At 36.0% G+C, this 25,276-nt stretch overlaps 1 protein-coding gene and 1 long non-coding RNA gene across 2 annotated transcripts in view; one reads left to right on the forward strand and one right to left on the reverse strand.

Annotated features, from left to right (window-relative positions):
* The window catches only part of HPSE2 (heparanase 2 (inactive)), a 740,263-nt gene that overhangs the window by 436,658 nt on the left and 278,329 nt on the right, over positions 1 to 25,276 (forward strand). The window contains exon 6 of the mRNA XM_074233180.1: positions 7,839 to 7,886. Within this exon, the coding sequence (XP_074089281.1) occupies positions 7,839 to 7,886 (48 nt within the window). The remainder of the gene's footprint in view (positions 1 to 7,838; positions 7,887 to 25,276) is intronic.
* The window catches only part of LOC141521064 (uncharacterized), a 174,735-nt gene that overhangs the window by 105,807 nt on the left and 43,652 nt on the right, over positions 1 to 25,276 (reverse strand). The gene's annotated exons all lie outside the window — the stretch shown is intronic.

A 25,276-nucleotide genomic window follows, 5' to 3' on the forward strand; every position in this document is an offset into this window, starting at 1 on the left:
CGTTCTTTCCTTGTATTGTCTAAATGTTGCCACATGATAATAATGGATTTCATTTGGACATGTTACATTCTTAGAATATTTTGCTTCATATTGGGTTGTAAGAACGGATGTTTAAACAGGAGATGAGATATTTGGAAGGGGAAAGAAATGGAAATTTGGGACACTTTTGGAATACTTTTGTAAATAGGAGGCAGCTAGCTGTTTCAGTGGATAGAGTTGGACCCGAAGTCAAGAAGACCTGAGTTCAAATCCAGCCTCAGATACTTATTAGCTTTGTGACCCTGGGCAAGTCACTTAACTTCTACTGCCTTAATCTACTAGAGAAAGAAATGTCAAACCATTCTAATATCTTTGACAAGAAAACTTAGGCCAGTAGGATCCATAAGGTCTTGAAGAATCTTACATGACTGAAAAACAACTTTTATAAAAGCAGCTTTTAGGCGATAATATTGCTCTGATAATTTAGGAATGTGTAACTTAGTTTGTTCAAATTATATTTTACATGAAAGTGTTTTTTCACACAATAATTTCAAGCTCATTAATTAAATTTTCAGCACAAAGTTTTACATTTTTGTTGCAAACTCAGCTAGAACATAAACCCTTTGAAGACAAGGGCTGTTTCATTTATGGCTTTGCATTTCCCAGGGTCTAGCATGTATTGATGCTTGATAAATGTTGATTAATTCAAATAGACTGTACTGCTCATAACCTTAGGCAGTCATAGCTCTTAACCTGTGTCTGTTTATGAGAAGCAGGCAGAAACATAAACCAAAAAGATCCAGCACCATTATGTCAAAATACAGTAAGTCATGGCAAAGAAATACTCTGTGTAATGCAAAGAGCTCTGGATTTGAAATCAGATGTTCTGGCTTCCCATCCTGCCTCTGCTCCTGACTTTGAGCCAGTTACTTAATCTTTCTAGGGTTCATCTTTCTCCTTTGTAAAATGAGGGGGCAGGGATATGATGATCTCTGAGGTCCCTTCCTGCTCTAAATATGTGATTCTCTGTTCTTTAGCATGGAAGTCTGAAAAACACTTTATATACATTATCTCCCTTGATCCTTAGATATTACAGATGTTATTTTCCCCATGTTACAGATGAGTTCCTGTGTTTTCTAGATTTGTATCATCCCCAGTGGCAAGCAAATAACAGTGAGCCTCATTGCAGGAAAGGGAAATGAGGGCAAAATACTAATACTAATACTAATACTAATACTAATACTAATACTAATACTAATACTAATACTAATACTAATAAATTTAAAAATAGAGACTCTGAAATTCACCAACAACGACTTTTGCCATCTGGAACTGTGTCTAATCAGCCTCATTTTTCTGAACTGTTGTCATAGGCAAGATGTTGCCATCTACATTAACATCTAAAAGCTGAAGACTTACTTCTCTATGAATCTGACATTCGAGGATGTGTGTGGTCATCCTCTTAGCACTTAGAGATGAGTGTTTCATTTGACAGTGTTTGCAGATTCTCTTTGCCTTCAACATAACTCAATGTGAAAATGCTTCCATATGCTAGAAATTGGCCTATTTTGCTGAGGGTGGCTATGGGACATTGTAGCTCAGTGGTGACTCTCATACAAATATGTATTAAGTAGTGGCATACCCTTCAGAATTCACTTTAAAATAGCTTTCCAACCAGGCAGGCCTTATGTTGCTACAAAGGCAAACTAGGCAATTTTTTTCCTTGAAATATAGGGTCAGAAGGAATTCAAGAATGATTGCATCTAGGTAGAAAAATACAAATGCAGTTAGGCCATAGTTTTGATTTTCAGATTAAATTTAAACACTTTCAGTCTCAGACATATAAATAGCTGTGTGACCCTAGGCCAGTCACTTAACCCTCTTTGGCTCAGTTCTTCAACTGAAAAATGAACTAGAGAGTGAAATGGCAAACCATTCCAGTCTCTTTAGAAGAAAAACTCAATGGACTCACAAAGAATTGGATTCACCTGAAATGAATAAACAACAAATACGAGGTGAGGTTCTCAGACTTAGCTTTAGAGAGACAGGTTGAAATCACCTTTACAGAAACCCAACCTAAATTGTTTCTTTGTCTGAGGTACTTCATCTTTACAATAGATACCAAGTAATGCTATAGGATTTAAAATACTGAACTACTCCTGCTACCACCACTACTACTACCCCTATCATCACTACTCACTGCCCTACTTCCCTGAATTGGCCCCTTACCTTCAGTAGTACCCTTCCATGGGCACTTGAATCTCATGAGTCAATTTGTCTTGTTAGCTTGTTTCCCCAAACTTCTATTCATGGCCCTGGGGGGGGGGGGTGTCAGAGTAACTTGAATGTCAACATTTGGTACTAATTTATTTGTATGTGACCCATTGCCATGATATCATTTCATGTAAGCATACATGTGGTAATGGTGTACTCATTACTCAATATGTTTATATTCCAATTCCAATTCAGCATAGTCAATGCCAGTGTAATATAATATCTAGAATTGCCCCTATCATTACCCCCATCCTTTATCCATCATCTATCTCTAAGCTATTCTATACTTTTCCCCCTGTTTTCTTAACTATTATAATATATAATCTCACTTTAATCTTCATTGTACTTTTTTGTATCCCTATCTTCTATCTTTTTATCCCAATTTGTATCTAGGAAGACTCAGTTCTCTATACTATGACATTAAAGGTTAAAGCTTTTCCAAAATGGGGATTTCCAGCAATTTATGAGGATCAGAACCACTGTTTCAAGAAATGACATATCCATTAACTCAGTCATGGATCTACTTGACATTCCTATAATTAGTAGACCAAAATTCCCTTCCTTAGTCACTAGTCCTCTAAGTCTATTCTTTCCTTACTAGTCTATACTGCAAACTCCTTGAGTTTAAGGTCTCTATTGGTTTATTTTTATTTCATCATCATTTAACTCAGCTCTTGAAACATTGTTAGCACTTAATAAAGGTTTTTTCCATCTATTTATCCATCCATCCATCCATCCATCCATCCACTACCAACTTGATTCTCAAAATTAAAAAGACAGTTTAGAGTGTTTATACTACCTATCACTTTTGTTCCTCACTTTTCTCATTGAAGATTACCTCCCAGTTTTTTAATTTTAGATTTCCTTATATCCAGGAATTCTTCCTAATCCTAATACTTTTCTCTTCTTCTAAACCTATCCTTACTAAAGATAGAAAACTTATTTCCAGTCTAACATTAAGAAACAATGATAGGGCCAGCTAGGTGGTGCAGTGGATAGAGCACTGGCCCTGAAGTCACGAGTACCTGACTTCAAATCCTGCCTCAGACACTTAATAATTACCTAGCTGTGTGACCTTGGGCAAGTCACTTAACCCCATTGCCTTAAAAACCATTTAAAAAAAGAAAAAGAAAAGAAACAATGATAACTGCCCGCTCTTCTCCTTTAGAATTCCAGATAAATACCAACATTGGGCACTAGCCTTACGAACAATTTTCCAGGATGTTCTTTGAGTCTTTAAGTTTCCCTTAGTCCCTAAGGTTCCCCAGTGCTAACCTGGTGCTTTCTGTAGCATGAGATCACAAGTTCCCATTTCTTTCCAACTTTTTTTTAGCTCTGATTCCCAATTCCTTGAAGCAAGGAAAGCAAAAAAAATTTCTTATCACTACAGTCATAAAGGGATAGGCTGCCAATGAACTCTGCACATCCAGCCATTCTGAGACTAGACAAGTGGGGCAAGTATATATCTACTAGCCATTGATTCAGAAGTCAATAGGAAGAATTCTAAAACAACCATGATTCTGAATTTTTTTCTAATTGTGAAAATTGCATTTTTTTCTGTGATGAGTAAAAACTGGGTAGCAAAATATGATCATTTTGTGATTAAAATGTTTATTCACTGTTCAGTCTAAAAACATTCATAATTTAAATTTTTTCTGTATGTATACTTTCTCAAAATAATTAATATCTCTAGGAAAAAAAGAAGTTAAGGAAAGAAACAAGAATTTTTCAAATACTATGTTCCAGGTCCTATGATAAATGTTTTGCAGTTATTACATTATTTTAGCTTCTCAAATGTTCTGGGAGATAGTATAATTTTATCCATTTTACAATTAAGGAAAGTGAGGCAGGCAGAGATTAAAGTGAGTTGCTCAGGATCAAACAGATGATAAGTATCTGAGGCCAGATTTAAACTTGGGTATTTCATATTCCAAGCTCAGTTTTGATAAAAAAGCATTGATAACCTTGGGGAGAAAAGTTTGTTTTCAATGAATGCAATTTGGAGCTAAAGTATATAGGACTGAGAACTGAATGGATCTTTTCTGTTATTGTGGCCTTCACTCATTTTCATAATCAACTTTGATTTCATGATTTTCCATTTTCATGTCTCAGTAACTACTACCCTAGAATTCTCTGCCCCCTGCTTCTGCTAATTCTAACCTGTGAATCTTAATTGCTATGAAATTATTACTAATTTCCCCAACTTTGATCTAAGACTGCCAACCATGAAAGGGGTGGGAATAAATCTGAAAATCAAGAATGGTTTCAGATTTTATTATTTCATGGTGTGTCCAAAAGTAGAATACTAATTTAGATACTAACTAGCTCATGTTATGGGCATCTGGATGGCAAAGTAGAAGGAGTGTCAAACCTAGGATCAGGAAGTCTCATCATCCTGAGTTCAAATCTGACCTTAGACACTTACTGGCTATTTGCTGAATCTGAAGGCTAAAGTCCCAGGTACAAATCATAGCTCTGCCTCTTTGTAGCCACATGACTTCGGGTAAGTCATATAGCCTCTCTAGGCCTCAGTTTCTTCAACTGAAAGATGAAGTGGTTGAACATGATGAAATTGAAAGTCTCTAATCTTAAATGACTAGCAAGTTACTCAAACTGGTTTGTCTCAATTTCCTCATCTGTAAAATGAGCTGGAAAAGGAAATAGCAAACCCTTCCAGTATCTATACCAAGAATACCCTAAATGGGGTCACAAAGAATCAGCTAGAACTGAAAAATGACTCAACAAGAAGCATTTGTGTTGTTAGACAAATTATTTAATCTTTCTATGCCTAAATTAAAGATATATATGTACACACACACACACACACACACACACATACACACACACACACACACACACACATACACACACACACACACACACACACACACACACACACACACACATATATATATATTCATAAGTATGTGTACGTATATTGTTGAATTTGGTGGTCCTAATACCTGTTCTAATACCCTAATACCCTAAACCCCTTTGATTTCATGAAAGTAGGGTAATATCTAATGATTGTGAAATCCATGGTATAATCTATTTTTGAGCAACTGATAATAAATGAAAATAGAAACTTAGTGGAGTTATGTAACTGAAGGGTTGTGATATCTCCCATGTACACCACTGCTTAGAAAGTAGAGGTATATTTTAGGAAAAGCAGAGATTAGGTGGAACAAGATGGGAAAGAGGAATAAAAATGTTTGAGACTCCCAGGGTGAGTAATGTGGCAGAAATTGAGACTTCAGTAAATTATAATATAAATTACATATGAGCCAATTGAGAAACATGGAAGCCAAAAGAAATGAACACTACCTTAGGCAGCATTGAAAAGTAGGATCTAGAACATAGGGTCTGAGTATTCTGCCCAGATTTATCTTATCTAGAGAAGGATAATAGACTCATAGTAGTAGGGCTGGAAGAGACTTCCAGTTCATCACATTCAACCCCTTCTAAGAAATAGAGTCATGGATCAGTGGAATAGACTAGGTGCAATAAAAGGAAATGATTTTAGTAATCTGCTGTTTGATAAACCTAAAGAGTCCAGCTATTGGGATAAAAACTCTCTCTTGGATAAAAATTGTTGGGAAAATTGGAAGTTGATTTGGAAGAAACTTCAATTAGATCAACACCTCACACCCTATACCAAGATGAGATCCAAATGGATACAGAATTTAGACATAAAAACAATAAACTAGAAGATCAAGGAGTAGTTTACTTGTCAGATCTATGGAAAGGGAAGCAGTTTATGACCAAGAAAGAGATAGAGAATATCATTAAAAACAAACTAGATAATTTTGATTACATTAAATTAAAAATCATTTCACAGACAAAACCACTGTACACCAAGATGAAAGGAAATGTAGTAAATTGGGAAACAATTTTGACAATTAGTATTTCTGACAAAGGACTCATTTATAAAATATACAGAGAACTGAGTCAAATTTTCAAAATAAACAAGCCATTCCCCAAATCACAAATGGTCAAAGGATATGCAAAGACAATTCACAGGTGAGGAAATCAAAGTGATCCATAGTCAGATGAAAAATTGTTCTAAATCATTACTTATTAGAGAAATGCAAATTAAAGCATCTCTGAGGTACCACCTCACACTTCTCAGACTGGCCAATTTGACCACAAAGGACAATGATCAATGTTGGAAGGGATGCGGGAAATTTGGAACACTAATACATTTTTGGTGGAGCTGTGAACCCATCCAACCTTTCTGGAGAGCAATTTGGAATTACACCCAAAGGGCAACAAAAATGTGCATACCTGATCTATACCATGAAGAGATTATGAAAAAGGGTAAAACATCACTTATGCAAAAGTATTCATAGTAGCCCTGTTTGTGATGGCAAAGAATTGGAAATTAAGTGAATGTCCTTCTATTGGGGAATGGCTTAAAAAACTGTGGTATATGTATGTCACGGAACACTACTGTTCTATTAGAAATCAGGAGGGATGGTAATTTAGGGAAGTATGGAAGGATTTACATGAACTGATGCTGAGTGACATGAGCAGAACCAAAAGAATATTGCACACCCTAACAGCAACATGGTGGTGATGCTCAACCTTGATGGTCATGCTTAATCCATCAGAGCAACAATCAGGGACAATTTTGAGGTATCTGCAATGGAGGATACCATTTATATCCAGAGAATGAATTGTGGAGTTTGAACAAAGACCAAAGACTATTACCTTTAATTTTTAAAAAATCCATTATCTTTTTATGTAATTTTGCTATATCTTATACTTTATTTTTCTTGCATAAGGATATGATTTCTCTGTCATCACATTCAACTTAGATCAATGTATGCCATGGAAACAATGTAAAAACTAACAGACTGCTTTCTGTTGGGGGTAGGGGAGGGAAGCAAAAATGGGGGGGGGGAATTGTAAAACTAAAAATAAAATCTTTCTTTATAAAAATGAATTGAGACAAAAATGGTCCGGTTTACCATCCCAAAGATATCAATCTGCGAGGGAAAACTTCTTGTTTTCTACTCAGAATTTCATACCACTAATGAATCATTGAAAGAATTCAAGATATTTTATTCAGAAAATTCTTAGGATAAAGCATGATAACTGTCTTTCGATATTTAAAGTTCTAATTTGTGAATGATTGTAATTGTTTTTCTTGGCTTGGTGAGTGGGGTGGAGGATAGATAAAACAAGGAGAAATGTCTAAAAGTTGAATTTATGTGAAGAAACACTTCCTAACAATTAGAGATATCCAAGGTGAAATGAATGGTCTTTTAATTTAACAGCTTTCTCCTAAATTGGAGTACATAAAGGAAAACTGCATGACTACCCGTTGGGGATAAATAGAGGGCCTTTTTAATTAGAGTTGCACTGAGGTCTTTTTTAACTTTGAGATTATATGGCCCTAACAGGTATAGAGAATAAGGACCAACTTCAATTGATCCAAAATTAAGTCTGGAAAGAACCACTACCCATTGCTGTAGGCCTTGCACTAGGACAGAAAGCTTTATTTGCCTTTTTTCATTATTTGACTTGACCCTTTTCCATGTCAATTCATGTTTCATGAGATTTTCCCTTTCCTTTCTTCCCAGGTTCATGAAAGTAGCTGGGAGCACTGTGGATGCTGTTACCTGGCAACAGTAGGTATTCATCAGTCTTATTTTTCCTTATGTCAACTAAACTATGGCAGAAAAAAAGACAAATTAGTCGTCCCTAAGTTTACATCTGAAGCATCCTAAAATTATCCATCATCCTCTAAGGAAAAGTTGAAACTGATTGTGGAACCAACTATTATGACAGAAAAATACTAACTCATAATCCTCTGGGATCTTATTCCAAGCAGCCTGTCACTTTCACAAGATTTCATATATTATATATTGTTTTAGATTAAACTACCATTAGTGGACAGAGAATAGAGATCTAAAGGGTTCCTCTGGGGAAAAATTCTTTATCTACCATCAGGCTGTCTAAATACAGGGAATATATTGAATCTGGTATTTCCTTCAGTGATACCTTTCCTCATTTATTTTAACTTGATGCCAAAGGATGGGGAAAATTTACAATTTTAGTACTACCGAGACGGAGTCAAAATGTGATTATCTTATTGAATGTCTCAGTGGCAGGAACCACTCTTTGGACAGTCTATGAAGTGAAGAACCAAAAAGGTAAAAAGGATGATTTATAAGGAAATGAAGTGACCTCAAGTGAATGGGTGCGCAGAGCTCCCAGGAAGTAAATGAGGCAAAAAATGGACTGCTTGTAAAAATCAGCAACTCAAAGAAAAAGACCAAGAAAAAGAAGACCATCTGACTGACTAATGAGCCCAGTTTTCCCCAGGGGGATATTCATTTCAGTTCTATTCTATCCAACAAAATTTTTTCAGCATCTCTTCATGTACATAGGGATAGAGAAATAAGGTTTAGTGAAAGTGGGGCTGGTCTTGTGAAAGACCAGGTTTCTGGCAAAACCTGACTCTGACTTTTACTAACCATGTCTCTGGGCAAATCATTAACCTCTGTTAAGGTTAAGTCTTCATTGTGTTTCAGGAAATTCCCCAGGACCAATTAAGTAAGCCAGATATGGGTTGAAACCTATCGTATTAGAGGAATTTATCACACTGGGAGATAAACCCTGTGAAATCAAGATGTTTATATTAGTGCACATAGAAGATATTCTATATTTGTTTTACTATATGAATAACATGTAAACCCACTTCAAACCTCCTTATTGTATGCATAGGGCCCATTTCAGGGATTTTCTGTACTTCTACCTATTTTTTCCTTGTCCAACAGTCCCCATGTATAATCTAATTTAGTTTATTTATTTGGGGGGGTTGGCAAAGCAATTTGAGATTAAGTGACTCTTCCAAAGTGATAGAGCTAGTAAGTATCAAGTGTCTGAGATCAGATTTGAACTCAGGTTCTCCTGACTCCAGGATTGGTGCCCTGTATACTGTGCCACTAGCTTCCCCAAATTTTCTTTACTTTAAATTTTATTTTAGCTCAATATAACCCTGACTGTTAGAATTTATACTGCTCTAACCTGGATCCCCTCATTTTTTACCCAAGGATTGTTGCTTTTTTGCCCCTTATCAAAAGCACCCAACTATTGCTTGTACTATACTTGTTTATTCTCCACTTTGAGAAAGGTAAAATTTAAGAGAAGCATTTGTTAAACTTGGAGTGAATAAAAAGTTAGTGGTGTGATTTGGGAAGGAATATGATCTGTTTTTGTTTTGTTGTTGATATATAGATAATCATTCATCTTCTCAATCAGTGTAATGCTATGTACTATGAAGCTCTGTAAGTGAAATCCCACATATTTATCCATTTTCCAACCTTCAAGAGTTGAGCTGATGGATTAATTCTTAAGCAGAGAAAATGACTGCTAAACTACCATGATACTGTAACTCAGACAAGGGAGAGAATATTAGGGGGTGGTAGTGGAGAGAAGTTGTTCTTCATCTTCCTACTAACTTTTATCTAGATGGAGTTCCTGCTATAAGCAACCTTTTTTCCTGCTCTGGGAAGTTGTATCAAAAGGAATCATAATTCCCTAATTTTTTTTTTCTATTTCTGAATCCCCATTCAGGGATGGCACTCTGGCTAACACCTTCAAAAGAACAAGGACTCTTAAAGGAGGATTTGCAGATACCTCCCAGCTCTTGCTCCCTTAGGACTTTGGTTCTTAATCCAACTACCTCCAGCTAGAAATGGGAGAACAGAATTATTTCAGCAAATTAGTGCCCTTTATGTTTTCCCTTTTCTTTTAACTCCTCATCCAGGTATATGACTGGTCTTCTTGAGAGACACCTACCTCACTCTAACTTTGGGTGATAGTTTATTTCCCAGTCTTCTCTAACCTAAATTATAACCACACAATGGTCATTTATCCTAGGGTTTACAGCAACTCTAGAATTTAAAATTCTCTAGTTTATTTGCTTATTTGTAGTTCTAAAACTTAATCTATTAGTCCATGTACCTAAGAGAAAAGGATACAGAGGCAAATAATGCCTTGGGATGAGTTATTATTTCCACTCAGTTATGTTCCTCAATTTATTATGTGCAAATGAATCCCCTAAAAGTTTTATATCCTTTACAAGGCTCATGATTCACTTAAATAAAAAAGAAGCTCACCCTTTATAAAGTTCAAATGCAGTCTGAGTGAGACACTATCTTTCATATCATTGTCTTTGTCACTAAATCCTAAAAATTTGTTGAATTGTGAAATGTTCAAACCCTGGCAGATAAGCAAGGGAGGCTTCAAAAATTTGTCTTTGAATATTAGATAGGATTGCTATAGACCAAGAAAATTCATCTGTCTGCTACTTAAATACAAAGGACATTGTGTCCTTTGAACTTAAGGGAAATTATATGATCTAAGATATAGAATCTGAAAGTGAACATCATGTATGGAGGGAAAAGGTGTGTTAGCATAGACTCTGCCCCAAGCCTGAATTGCAGTGTCTTCTTACCTCTAGCCCTTGGAAAGCTCCACAAGCTCTTTGAGTCTGTGAAGTTGGATGAGAAAAAATGCATCCCAGGTCTTATGCTTTGTCCACTGTACAACATTGGGATATATCTGAGCCTCAGTTACACACACTTGGAAGAGCCTGGCTATTTAGTCTTTCCACCATTCATTTGTTGGCAGTGACTTGTGATATGTCAAAAAAACCAAATGAGTTTAGGGATAGGGTAATTAGAACTCACTTGAAACTTCAAATTCACAGGGGCTGTGGTCAGGACAGTGTCTTGTACATCTTGAAGCAGTACAGGAATACTAGCTATCTTTAGTAGTTTTAAAGCCATGGAGTTACTTAGACTATAGATTTGTATAGTTTTAATTGATGTGATCACAAGAATCTTAAATCCAAAGAGGAGCCTGGATTTGAGTTGGAAAACCATAAGGTTTTCAAGAAACCTAATTAAAAGCCTATGAAAATAGGTGTTCAGCATTTCTGTTCTTGAAGCTCCAATCTGAAATTATTAGGAGCTCTATTTCAAATTGTCAAAAAGCAGATGAAAGGAGAGAAGAAGTTCATATCAAGAAAAGAAAAAGTAGGAAAACAGCTTCTCTTTCTCAGGATGAGAAAAAGACATGACTACTTTTACTTTCACTAGCAGGATATTTCTTTGTATTAGTCTTTTGTTCTTTCTTTTCTTTTACTAAGGCAAGAAAAGAGTCAGAATCTTTTAGAGTTAGAATTTCTTGCCCCAAAGAAGTACACCATAGTGGAAAGAACAGCAGAAATGCCTTGCAGAGATGTACTTTGAAAAATCTGACCCACATTGTTCAAAACAGACTCTATCGCTGAGGGGATATCAACATTTAGAATCATAGCATCTAAGATTTTGAATATTCTAGGGCATCTGGTGAAACTTCCTTCCCATCACAGAGTTCCTTCAATGATGCCCTTTAGAAATCATGATGCACTCTCTGATTGAATATGCCAAATAAGGAGGAATTCACTGGCAATGCATTCTGTTTTGGGCAATTCCAAATTTATTAAAATATTTTTTCTTATTTTAACAGAAAATCTACTGTCTTATAAAAATGTCATGCCTAGCCCAGCTACTTTGCTAAATTTGGATCCCCAAATCTGTCAGCCATTGGTCTTAGCTCTGTTTTCTGAGGCAAGATAGAGGATCTATTGCTCTTCTACCTGACAGGTAATCAGATCTGTGAAGACAAGGCCTCATGTCTCTCCCCAAGTCTTTTCATCTCTGGCCTAAATGTTCTTAGTTCATTCAGCTATTTCTCTTAGGGGATGATTTTCAGACACTGCAACATTTTGGTGCCTTCTTCTGAATGTCATCTAGTTTAACAGTGTCCCCACTTAATATATGATGTCCCAAACTAGACAAGTATGTTCTTCTTTTGCTGTAGCCTGAGATTGTATTTACATTGTTTTAGCAACTGCCTCATGCTATTAGTTTCTACTGTACTTGTGGTCAACAAAAACTCCTAGAATGTTTTCAAATGAATTACTGTTTACCTAGGTCTCTTCCATCCTGTACTTACTTATCTTTGTTGTTGTCCAGTCATTTTTTTTCAGTTGTATCCAATTCTTCATGATCTCATTTGGGGTTTTCTTGACAAAGTTGAGGAAACTGAGACAAATAGGGTTAAGGAAGTACTGAATGTCTGAGGCTAAATTTGAACTCAGATCTTGACTCCACACCCAGCATTCTGTCCATTATGCTACTTAAATACAAAGGTCATTCTGTGCCTTGAACCTAAATAAAAGGCTTCATATTGTTCCCTTTAAAATTTCATCTTGTTCTGTCCTATCATTCTGGCCTATGGAAATTTATTTGGACCTTAGATGACCTAGGACTCTCTTTCAGCTTTGTGTCATTTGTAGAGTTGATAAAACATTTCAACTGTACCTTCTTCCTTTAAGTCATTGGTTAAAATCTAAAATAAGTCAGAATCAAGGACTTATCCTTGAGACATTCCACTTAAGAAGTTGGCAGCTTTAGGTCCTTTTTTACATATTAAAAGGGAATTATAAAGGGAAAGTCTTTTTGCAATCTGGTAAAGAGAACATAGGGGTATATTATTTAGAATTCTTTTACCAACTCCATGCAAAGGGGCGAGAGATTACATGCTAAGCAGTAAGTTATCAAGAGTGATACCTGGTGGTAAAACAAGATTACTGCAGCTGTACACTTCACATTGTTGAAACGAAAAAAAATAATATTTAGAATCAGATTTATTTTCAGAAAGCGCTTTGGTGGGCAATGTAGGATAACCCCGTTGTCAGACATGTTTTGCCCTAGACCATGTGGCTTGGCATATTATTGCCATCTGGCCACCATTTGCCTTCAATTATAGGAGCAATCTTGAAAGTGTCAAAACAAAAATATGATAAAATAGGATGGCAGAACTTTGAGCCGGAAGTGACCTTAGAGGAGCTTTTAATCTAATCTCCCCATTTTGAATAGGAGGAAACAGAGATTCAGATAAGTGAAGTGACCTGCCAAAGGTCACCATCATTCAAAATAACTGGCTTGTTCATAGTGGTTTACGGTTTGCAAAGAGTTTTAATGTGGCATATCTCATTTGATCCTCATTACCACCCTGTGAAAAAAGCATTTGGAGATAATATTAACACCATTTTACAGATAAGGAAACTGAAGCTCAGAGAGGTTAACATCTTTGCTCAAGATCATTCTGGTAATAAGTATCCCCAGGCCCCTTGATTCTAAATCTAGTGCTCTTTCTACTACAAACCAATATCACAAGAGTAGATTAGTGGTCACTCAATAAGAATTTATTAAGTGCTTACTTTATCTTTACCAGAGACTGTGCCAAATGTGGGGCATGCAAAGATTAGTATGATAGAATCCATTTTAAATACTATTAGTCGGGCATGACACAATGGAGAGGTGCGAGTCCAACAGGAGAGAGACCATCTAGAAGTAATTAAGTCAAGAGACAATGAAGGGCTTGAAAAAGCTTGAATAAAGAGCCAGGAAAATGTCTGAGAACCATGTCAAAGAAAAGTGGAAGAACTTAGTGACAGATTTGGTCCATGAAAGAGAAAGATTTTTCAAAGATGAAATTGAGAGGGGCTAGATGTGAAGGTATTCATGTAACTTAGTCCAGTCCAGGTGAGGTCTACAGTGGAAGGAGCACAGAATGAGAAGAGTACAGAGATCTGTAGAATGAAACTTGAGGAAGAAGATGAGGAGGAGGATGGGGTGGTTAGGTGGCACAGTGGATAGAGCACCTACCCTGGAGTCAGGAGTACCTAAGTTCAAATACAGCCTCAGCCACTTAATAATTATCTAGTTGTGTGGCCTTGGGTAAGCCACTTAATCCTATTTGCCTTGCAAAAACCTAAAAAAAAAAGATGATGAGGAGGAGCTAACAAAGGTGATAAAATAGGGGAGAGGCTGGAGGATTCAAATAAATTAACAACCAGTTCTCTAAAGACCATAATAATTGTACGAAAAGATAAACTGAAAGGTAGTTTAATATGTCATATATTTAAAACTCAAATAAGAACAACAAATGATGTTTATAAAACAATATTATATTATTTTACTTACTTCCAAATGTATCCTTATGGGGCAAAAACAGCCATGTGACCACACCAGCCAATGTTGGACCATATGCAGAACCAAAATTTATTCTACCTATTGTTTTTTCCTTCTACTTCCATGGCTTTCAAAATTGGCAATAAGATCGAATCTATATTTCTATTGATTCACTGTGTCCCAGCTTCCTATTGGTTTCACCATTCAGGGAATACCAATGTACTCATAATATCTCAGGGGAATTTTGGGTATGACACAAAGCAGAAACAATTTCCCTGGTTGTTTACTGGTTTGTTTACTGAAGTAACAAAAATGAGGGAATTAAAATATAATATTTCATCAAAAGCATAATGAGCTTTAAGAAATGAATAAATAAATATTACAAGTATAGTTCCATCGATTTTTTTCCATCTATGAATGGAATGAACATTGCTACCAGCTCTTAGAAAACACTGTTGCTTAGATGAGCATTAAAAAAGAGTAAAGAACATAAATTTGTGATTTCCACATTGAGTGAATGCCCAGGTGCCCACTTTAGTGAGAACCCTGATTTCAAGTGCCAGTTTAACAACCGGTTTGCTGATCTCAGGATAAAATTAAGTTTCTGTTCTATCAAGCCTGTGCAAACTGGCTGAATCCCACCACTAAGTCAGACCATATTTTTATAGTTATGGAAGCCAAGAGAAGGGAGACTTTAAAGGAAAAGAGTCTGGGCAGTAGCATCAATGTCTCAAAGAAGGGGAGAAAGGCCTTTGAATTTGAAGGGGAGAGGTTTATTGAGTTTTTTCATAATTTTCTCTGTAACCATGATATCATGCTGCCTTCTTGGCTCTGGAGAGAGTGTAATATCCTCTGTCAAAAATCTGTAGAGGGAGGCTGCTGATTTTAATAAGAAATGTCATAATTCCAATTTGACAGTCACCATTTCTGTGCTAAGGGGATATGCAGTTTTGGTACCCATCCAGTAGTCCCCTCTACCTCCATACACCTCCAATGTATACAAATTTTTCTTAAAACCAAAGGAATCTAGGTGTTAGGGAGGCACCTCAAATTAACAAATAGCATATTCTTAGGATCCTACTGCCTTAGTTTTCCTGAGGTTGACTCCTTCTGGAGTACAGCCTTTCTTGGGCAGTGGGAAGAATGCAATCTAGGTGCTCTTAGGTGCTCTTGCCCAGTCCCATCTCATCTGCTACTCATCCTTTAACATCCAATTCAAATGCTACCTCTCCAATGTGGTCAGACCTCATCCTTCTCCCCCTCCACATATATGGAAACATGTATACATGTACATATATATGCATATATATACCATCTTGAAGTGATTTATCCCTTATGTAATCATATAGCACTCTGTAATCCTCAGTCATACTCCAATTTATTTGTATACATTATAGAATTTAAATTTCTTGAGAAGAGAGATTATTTGGTTGTTGTTTTCATATCCCCAGCATCAGAAACACAGTAGGTATTTCATAAATGCTGCCTTGTCAGTCAACAAGCATTTATTTAACTCTTTCTATGTGTTTCCAATGTACAAAACATTGGCAGTATAAAGAAAGGAAAAATTTCCTATCCTTAAGGAGTTTACAGTCAAAAAGGAAAAGAACATATAAACAACTCTATAAAAGCAAGATACATGTCCCAGTATGTTGTAGGTAATCTTAGAAAAGAGGAACACATGTCTGATGTTTTCTTTTGTTTTTACACCTTCACTAGATTGTAAACTCTGCAAGTATCAGACTTTATTTCTCTTTCTGTATCCCTAGACACAGTGAACTTCCTCTCAAAGGGGCTCAGTAAATGTTTGAACAAATGAGAGCAAATGAAGGAATGGGTAAAATAAATGAATGCCTGTGGTTGCAATTTTGCTCCATGATGCTTTTGCTCTCCTCATGGGGAACATTATTCTTATGTTGGCCTTCTTTTGAACAAGAAAACCACTTCTTTGGTGGCTTCCACACAAGTGCAAACATAGTTTCCTCATGGCCAAGGATAAGCAATGAAAATACAAAACAGGATTAGGAAGAGGAAAAGAACTAGTCTGAGAGTCAGGAGTCCCAAGTTCTAGTCTCAGCCACATTACTAATTTGTTCTGTAACCTGGAGCAAGTTACTTATCCTTTAGGCCTCAGTTTCCTCTTCTGGATAAAAGAGAAGTAAGAAATGTGGTTATTTTTTCCCTATTGATCATATCATCATATGTAAAGAGGGAGATAGGAGTCCAGTCTTTCTTTATAACGGAGGGGAAAAGTTACTATAATTATATTTCGTGTATTGGCACTTTTCAAATATTGGCCATTTCTCAAGACAAACAATGTATGTTTGTATTAAGATACATTCCTAAAGGAGGGAGAGTGTTGTGTTTCTTTTGGCTCAAGAATCTGCATTCATTTGGGGACAAGTAGCACCTGGAATCCTCCATGTTTCCCTCCCAGCCATGGTCCTTAATCAAGACTTGGGAATGATATAGAATAATCCTAGGAATTCTAAATCATGAATTAAAATTAAAATAAATTAAAATTAAAATTAAAAGAAATTAAAGCCAAATGCCATGTTGCTATAGCATTAAGAGAAACTCTAAGGAAGGTTCTCTTAATGCAAAAAAAAAATTAGTAATCACTGTCTAATACAAGGTTACTGTTTTGAGGAGAACTAGTATCATATCTTCCAATTAAATATTAGGAAGTAGAGCTTAGCCCATGATTAAATATAGTAAAAGAACCCACTTGTGAAATTTTGAATAGGCATTTCCATGGAGCAGTTAATTTACTTTGAGAATCTTAGTATCTCAGACTTCTAGGTTGCTCCACCCATTAGGCCCCCAAATTTGAGTCAGACTATGACTGAAAAAAAAAGTTAGCAAAGTTGACTGGCAAGTTCTCAGAATAGTGTGGTATAGATGTAAGGTCACTAGACTAGGAGACAGTTGACCTGGATTTAAATCTTCCCTGAGACAGATAATTTATTAAGTCCCTTCTAGCTTTATGTCTGTGATCCTGAAAGTCTAATTTCCTACCTATGCAGCTTTAGACGAATTTTCTTCTCCCTATGCTTCAATTTCCTCTCCAGTTAAAGGTGGGGTTTGATGTTGTTGCAACTGAAATTGGTCTTCCTGTTTTGGAAAACTATTTGAAACTAAGATACCACTATGGAGTGTATATCTCTAAAACTTTAGTGGTAAAAAGAAAGGGCTTGGGTATTAAAAAAAAATGCCTCCAATTCTTAGAATGCTCTGCTCTCTTCAAAGTTTAGCTCAGATAGCACCTCTACATGAGTCTTTCTCTAATCCTCCTAACTGCTAGTTTCCCAGCTTTAAAAACACTCTGCATTTATTTCATAAATACTTATGTGTAATAATGTATGTTATTTCCTCTCCATAAAACATATTGAGTTCATGGATTATTTATTTTTCTCTTTGTATCCACAGAACCAATAGTAGAAATAGTAGACTAAATAAATGCTTATTCAAAAAACAAAAAAATGCAAATGAAACGGGTGCACCTTGATTGGGATATAGGCAAACATTAATATGATGGAATATTGCTATTTCATAAATTTATGAATATGAGAAAATTTGAAGTACATGAGAATGATGTAAGCAAAGAAAGCAGAACCAAAAGAACATAATAACTACAGTAATGTAAACCAACATAAAAAAGCAGTAAAACTCTGACAAATAGGACTGAACAGTCTCAGTCCTGGAAAAATAATTTTAAAATATGCCTCTTATCTTCTCCTTACAGAGATAGAGATCATGAAATGGGACAGTGCCCCCACATAGCTACTGTGTCAGTAGTTTTGCTTAAATGTTTTTCTTTCTTAAAAGGAAGCATATAGTGATAGTTAATAATGGTTAAAATGAATAGACTATAACATAAGGAAAAAAGGCAACCTTAACACTTGGGTAGGGGGACAAAGGAGTTTAAATGGTCCCTAAGATAATACAACTCTAACATTCTGTGATTCAGATGGGAGCACTTAGGTGGGCTTCTCACAACTGAGAAAAGTGACAAATTCTTGCAATCCAATATTTCTTTTTAATTGCTAATTTCTGTTTTTGTTGTTGACACATTAATATTTTCTCATAAAGACATATTACAGTTGCCAAGTTTCTCTAGTTTGATTTTAAATGGACAGTATAGTACTTTTAAACTATACTCAAGACCTTCTTCTAAGTTGATACCCATCTATTAATTATTAATCTTCAGTTCCATTCATTCAGTTATTTCTGAATTCACTGAACAGCACCACCAGTATAATCTTTCTCATGACAATATGCTACATTAAAATAAAGTTATTTTGTATGCCACATTCCTCTAATATAACATTATCAGCTAATATGCAATGACCAATTCCTGATGTTATTATTTTTATTATCAGTAATAACTAAAAATTTTGAATGTTGATAAATCAGTCCTTTAATAATTCATTCTAGAATCCTTCCAGGAATAGAAGCCAGTAATTTGCAGGTTTTGCTCTCTTTTAAAAATTTGGACATTTACTTTGCTCCAGAGAAGAGTCACCTCTCCTAGATGCTCTGCCATTTCAAAGATCACTATCATGTCTTAGTAATCATAGCTTCTAGCTCTATCATTATCCTAGGATGTAACTATCTAGACTTGGTGACTTGAACTCATTTAGAACAGCTTCAACTCTTCACTTCTCTTTGATTTCAATTCCCAGTTAACTTCTTTTGTTCTCTCTTTCCACATCTCTTGGATTATTTTTCTTGAGGAGATAAAAAAGTTACTTTTCTATCAAGAAGTGATATTTGTGTGAGGCTAGCTAAGAAATTCAAGGGAAAAATATGAAGAGAACAAAGGAAGAGATATCTAATATGCTTATTTCATACCATAATATACTGTTGTTGCAGCTGCTTCTCTGTTGCTTGTTCTTTGTTCTCAAAGAGGACCATGAATGCTACTGACCTCCCAGAAGAATGGAGTAACAGGATGACAAATTTCCATAAAATAAGATTTGAGTGGTTCAGCCTTCCCATGCTCATTTACTGTTGTCATCCCATTCACCCTGGGCAATGACTTTATCCTTATTTTTTGATTCTTTTCTTGCTCCCTACGTCTCATTTTTTAAAAGAAAAAAAATGAACCCAGGTCATTATTCTATTTTGTGGTTCTAATACCATGCTTCTGTGTTTAGCCTCAGTTAAATTTCCTTGATCCTATATTTTATGCAGGGCTTGCTAAAAGTCAGAATTGGTTGATGATTCCATTAATGTATGGTTACAATTCTTTTTAGAGCACTTCCCTATATCTTATTCTAAGAATTATTTCTACTCTTGTCATTAAAATTTCATTTTTGAGAGTTTCCTGTTCTTCATGGACTGATGTTGAGCTATTAGAAATTTAGTATTTTTTCTTAAACTCTTTGAAATCTGTCTTATCAAACTCTCCCATGCCCATCAGTCTATGACCAGTTCTTTTCTTCTTCTTCTTCTTCTTCTTCTTCTTCTTCTTTCTTTCTTTCTTTCTTTCTTTCTTTCTTTCTTTCTTTCTTCTTCTTCCTCCTCCTCTTCCCTCCTCCTCCTCCTCCACCTTCTTATTCATCAACTATATCAGAGTAGTAATTTCCTTATAGCATTCCTGTTATATCTAATGACATTATTTTCTTCCTTTTTGCTTAGGATTAGGTTCTGAAAAATAATTCCTCTTAGAACATCTTTAATCTTTTAAACCATAAAACAAACACTGAAGCCAGTCATGAATATATTTTAGTTAGTCTAATTTTGATAAAGACAGAGGCCTAGAGGCATCCAGGTGGTGCAGTAGATAGAGCACCAGCCCTAGAGTCAGGACAACCTGAGTTCAAATTTGGCCTTAGACATTTAATAATTACCTAGCTATGTGACCTTGGGCAAGTCACTTTACCCCATTGCCTTGCAAAACAAAACAAACAAACAAACAAAAAAGACAGAGGTCTAGCAGATGATTGAAGAACCCCATGTCTTCAACATGGTACTTCTGAACCAAACAATGTACTGTTTCCCAAACTTGTCATCCCATTTCTCCATCTGTCCAGGAGGTTAGCAGGATTACTACAGTAGCAATAGGCACATGAGGTATCACCTTTTTTTATCCCTATCTAAATTTCTTCACCATATTTTCCCTTTTTTGATTCTTAACTATCCTAAGCCCAATGTATCTTCTTAAACATAGTACTACTCCACCCCCTCCATTTATCTATGTTGTTTCAAGAAAAAAGTAAATTTTCTATTGTTTTTGAGGTCAGCCGTAGCCTCAGTATCTACCTAGCCCCTCACTCAATCCCCCATACCTAACATATTGCAGAGACACACAGTCATCAAATTGATAATAAATAATAATAATAATAATAATAATAATAATGATAATAATGAGGAGGAAGCAACTAAGTGATGCAGTGGCTAGTGCACTGGCCCTAGAGTCAGGAGGACCTGAGTTCAAATTCAACCTCAGACACTTAAAAAATACCTAGCTGTATGACCTTAGACAAGTCACTTAATCCCACTGCCTTGCAAAAAAGCCATAATAATAATAATAATAATAATAATAATAATAATAATAATAATAATAATAATAACACTTTAAGGTTTGCAAAGCACTTTACATATGTTATTTCATTTGATTCTTCAAAAACCCTGTGAGGTCCATTCTATTATTATCCCCATTTTACAGATGAGAAAACTGAAGCTGAGGAAGGTTAAGTCACTTGCTCAGAGCCACACAATAAGTTATCTAGGGTAAGTTTGAACTCAAGTCTTCTTGACTATAGGTATAGAACTTGATTTACTGTATCATGAAGCCAATTCCAATACGTGATTCTTCTTTCTCTGACTATTACCAGATAACCTCTCACCTGATGACTTATGGATCCATGTCATTATTCAATGTAACAGTCATTCCATGGTTGAAGAAGGTGATCAGATCCATCCTAAATCTCTAGGTGAATAAGTCCATTAATCAGTATTTTTATGGAATAGTTTCATCCATAGTCAACATCCTAGTAATCCTCTTCAGATAAGACAAAATTAGGATTGTCACTTCCTCTCAAAAAACAAGATGCCCAGAAGTAAACCCAATACTCTGGATCTGGTCAGATCAGTGTAGATTACAGAAGCAACTTGACATCTTCATTCCTCTGCATCCCATGTTTCTCTTAAAGCAGCCTAGATTTTTTGGCAACAAAAGTCACATTTGTGTCTCTTTGGGGGGCTTACAGTTAAATAAAAGTCCTAGATTTTTTTCCATATAAACTTAGATCTAGGCTTCATACACCAATAAGTTTTTCCTCTAACCTAAGTACAAGACTAAATTTATCTTTGCTCAATTTTAGCTTTCTCAATTCCAATTTCAGCCTTTCTCAAACTTTGGTGATACCTATTGTCAACTAAAATAATAGTCCTCCCTTTAAGCTTTGTGACATTGGCAGGTGTTAATGAGCATGCCATTAAATCATTGATGGGAATATTGACCAGAATATGGTCAAGGATGGATTCTGACAATGTGCCCCTAGAAAGAAACCTTTCTTTAGGTTGACATTGATTCATTTTCAACATTCTTTAGTTCCATGTATTCAGCCAGCTTCAAATTCACATAATTGCACTATTATTTGGGCTAAATTTATTTTCTCAGTAAATGTAACATGAAAGACTCTATCAAATATTTCATGAAAGGTAGTGTACTATATAGTTGGGAAATATACTGGATCTGAAATCAGGATTCACAAATTCATATGTTTTTTATGATACTCATTCTCTCTGTCTCTAAGAAAGTCAATTAGCCTTAGTTTACTCTTCTGTAAAATGAGGATAATAATATTTTTACTGCATATTTCACATACTTCTGTTGAGAAAGGTATCATTTAAAATTGAGTTATAATTATTAATGCTGAATATCCAGGTATATTGTACCTATATGTTTTTCTGATTGATATTTTCCAGTAGAAAGGTAAACTGATATCATCATGCAAGAATTAGCAAACTCCATTTTGAATTAAGGAAAAGTGAATTCCAATCTTGCTTCCATATATTTGTGATTGTGGACAACTCAGCCTCTCTCAAGTAGTTCTCTAAAAATTACCTCCTAATTAATCATTCAATAAGCATTTATTTATCACTTAATATCTACCAGAAATTGTACTAGCAATACAATGGAACAATGGAAAACAGATGTTGGAGACATCCAGCCAAGATGGCAGAGAGAAGACAGGCTCTGTTCTAAGTGTTCCTAGTTTCCCTCAAAAATAACAAGAAAGAAACCTCTTAACAGAAATTTGATCAACGAAACCCAGGAAGAGAATCTAGGAGAATACCTATCAACAAGGGCTGTCTCAGGGGACCATGGGTGAACCTGTAGAGGAGATGAGAGGGCCAGTGCAGGGACAGCAGCCGGGGAAGCCAAAGGACCAGCCTCAGCCACAGAGGCCAAAGCCTCTGAGTGATTGGCAGGTCCAAGAACTAACTTTAGCAGCAGAATCTTTGGTGGGGGGGTGGGGAGAACAACTCTGGTGAGCCCCAGTCATTGGGTGAATTCCAACACAAGGAACTGCAAAATGACCAGCTGAGCAAGGTACCTGAGCGCCATACTTTCAGCAGAGCCCTCTTCCCAGAACAAACAATAAACAGCCCCCCCAGGCCCCCAGGCTCAGGTGTGGGCAGCAGCAGAATTCACTCAGCTGAAAGGGGGATTAACTCCCTCCCCCAGGGCTCAGCACATTGTTCCAGGTCAACTCAGACCCTGCTGCTGAGGGCCTCAAACAATCCAGAGAAAGCAAACAGCCTCCCTACTGGAAGACCCTTAGAATTACTCATTTAAGTGAATAAAGCCTCTAGGGTTTTCAAAAGCAAACCTCTGAGAGGCAGGCCCTCACAAGATCCTAGGAAGATGAAGAAAGGCCAGAGTAAAGGGGGGCCCATGGAGAAATAATTAGAAGAAATAGATTCTAACACACAGAGAGAGAGATAGCACTTCTGAGGAGAGTATGAATTGTTTTCCAGGCCATAAAGACTTCCTTGAAGAAATCAAGAAGGGGTTTAAAAATCAATTGGAAAAATTGGTAAAAGAAACTCAAGAGAAAATCACCATGTTGCAAGAGAAAATTAATATCTCTCAAGAAGCAAACAAATCCTTGGAAAAATACAATTGGACAAATCCAAAATGAGAATAATTCTCTCAGATCCACAGTTGGGAAAAATGCAAAAAAGAAAATAATTCTCTCGAAACTACACTTGGGCAAATGGAAAACTCCTTCAAAAATAGAATTGACCAACTGGAAAAGGTGTTTCAAAAACATAAATGAAGAAAATTCTTCTCTAAAAAAAATGGAATGGAATTGGTAGAAACTAATTACTTCACGAGACAACAAGATTTTGTTAAACAAAGCCAAAATATCAAAAAAATAGAAGAAAATATGATATACCTCGTCAGCAAAACCACTGACCTTGAGAATAGATCAAGAAGGATAACCTGAGAATTGTAGGCCTTCCTGAAAACATTGAAGAGAAAAAAGCCTTGACTTATTATTACTACAGGATTTAGTGATAGAAAACAGCCCTGATGGGCAAAATAGTTATTGAAAGAATACATTGATTCCCTTCTGAAAGAGATCCTAAAATGAAAACACCAAGGAATGTTGTGGTCAAACTCCAGAACTATCAGATAAAAGAAAAAATCCTGCAAGTAGCCAGAAAGAAACAATTTAAATACCAAGGAGCCACAGTAAGGATTACATAGGACCTGGCTGCATCAAGATTAAGGAATCAAAGGGCCTCAAATGAGATATTACAAAAACAGGGGAGCTTGGAATTCAGCCAAGAATCCACTCTCCAGCAAAACTGAGCATTCTCTTTCAAGAGAAAAGATGGACACTTAATGAAATGGGAGACTTCCAACATTTCCTGATGAAAATTTGAGCATCAAACAGGAGGTTCAAGAAACACATGAAAAAATAAAAAGAAGGGGGGGTTTAAAGGAAAAAAAACTGTTGTCTAATAAGATGAAACTGGCTATATCCCCACCTGGGAGAAAGATTCTCATAACTCTTGAGAATTGTAACTGTATTAGAATATATACTTAGCCAGAAATGATGGACACTCATGACTTTTCTGTGACTCAGAATGATTTAAAAACAATACTTCCTTTAAAAGGGACAGCAAGGAGATGGGAGGATGAAGGAGATTGAATGGGGTAAATCTTATAACATCAAGAGGAAAAAAAGACCTATTATAATGGAAAGGAAGAAGAGAGGTGAGAACCACCTGAATGTTCATATCATCAGACTTGGCTTAAAGTTAACTTACACAAACATTCAGTTAAGAAATTTATCTTCTCTTCCAAGTATTAAAAGGGGAAAATGGGAGGGGCATCATGGGGAGGGGGGAGAAAAAGGGGAACTAACAGAAGAAAGGGAAAGAATAAGGGGAAAAGGGAAAGGGGACAGAAAGGGGAGGGGTAGATATAGGAGGGCAAACACACTGACAGTAGCGGTATTCAGAAACAAAATACAGGGAAATATGGGGAAAGGGGAAAAAGGGGAAATATACAAACAGAGGGAAGATAGCATGGAGGACAATAAAGAGCTAGCAATTATAAATTTGAATGTGAATGGGATGAACTCTCCCTTAAAAATATAAGCAAATAGCAGAGTGGATTAAAAACCAGAATTCTACAATATGCTGCTTACAAGAGACTCATTTGAAGCAGAGAGATAAATATAGAGTAAAGGTAAAAGGTTGAAGGAAAAATATATTTTGCTTCACCTGAAGTGAAAAAGCAGGGGTAGCAATTCTTATCTCAGACAAAGCAGCTGCAAAAATATATACTGTTAAAAGAGATAAGGAAGGAAACTATATGCTCCTAAAAGGTACCACAGACAAAAAGTAATTTCAATACTCAGTATGTATGTACCCAATGGTTATGGCATCCAAATTCTTATAGGAAAAGTTGAAAGAACTACAGGAAGACATAGATATCAAAACGCTATTAGTGG

This window comes from Macrotis lagotis, chromosome 4 (assembly GCF_037893015.1).
Source record: "Macrotis lagotis isolate mMagLag1 chromosome 4, bilby.v1.9.chrom.fasta, whole genome shotgun sequence".
In the NCBI taxonomy this organism is placed as follows: domain Eukaryota; kingdom Metazoa; phylum Chordata; class Mammalia; order Peramelemorphia; family Peramelidae; genus Macrotis; species Macrotis lagotis.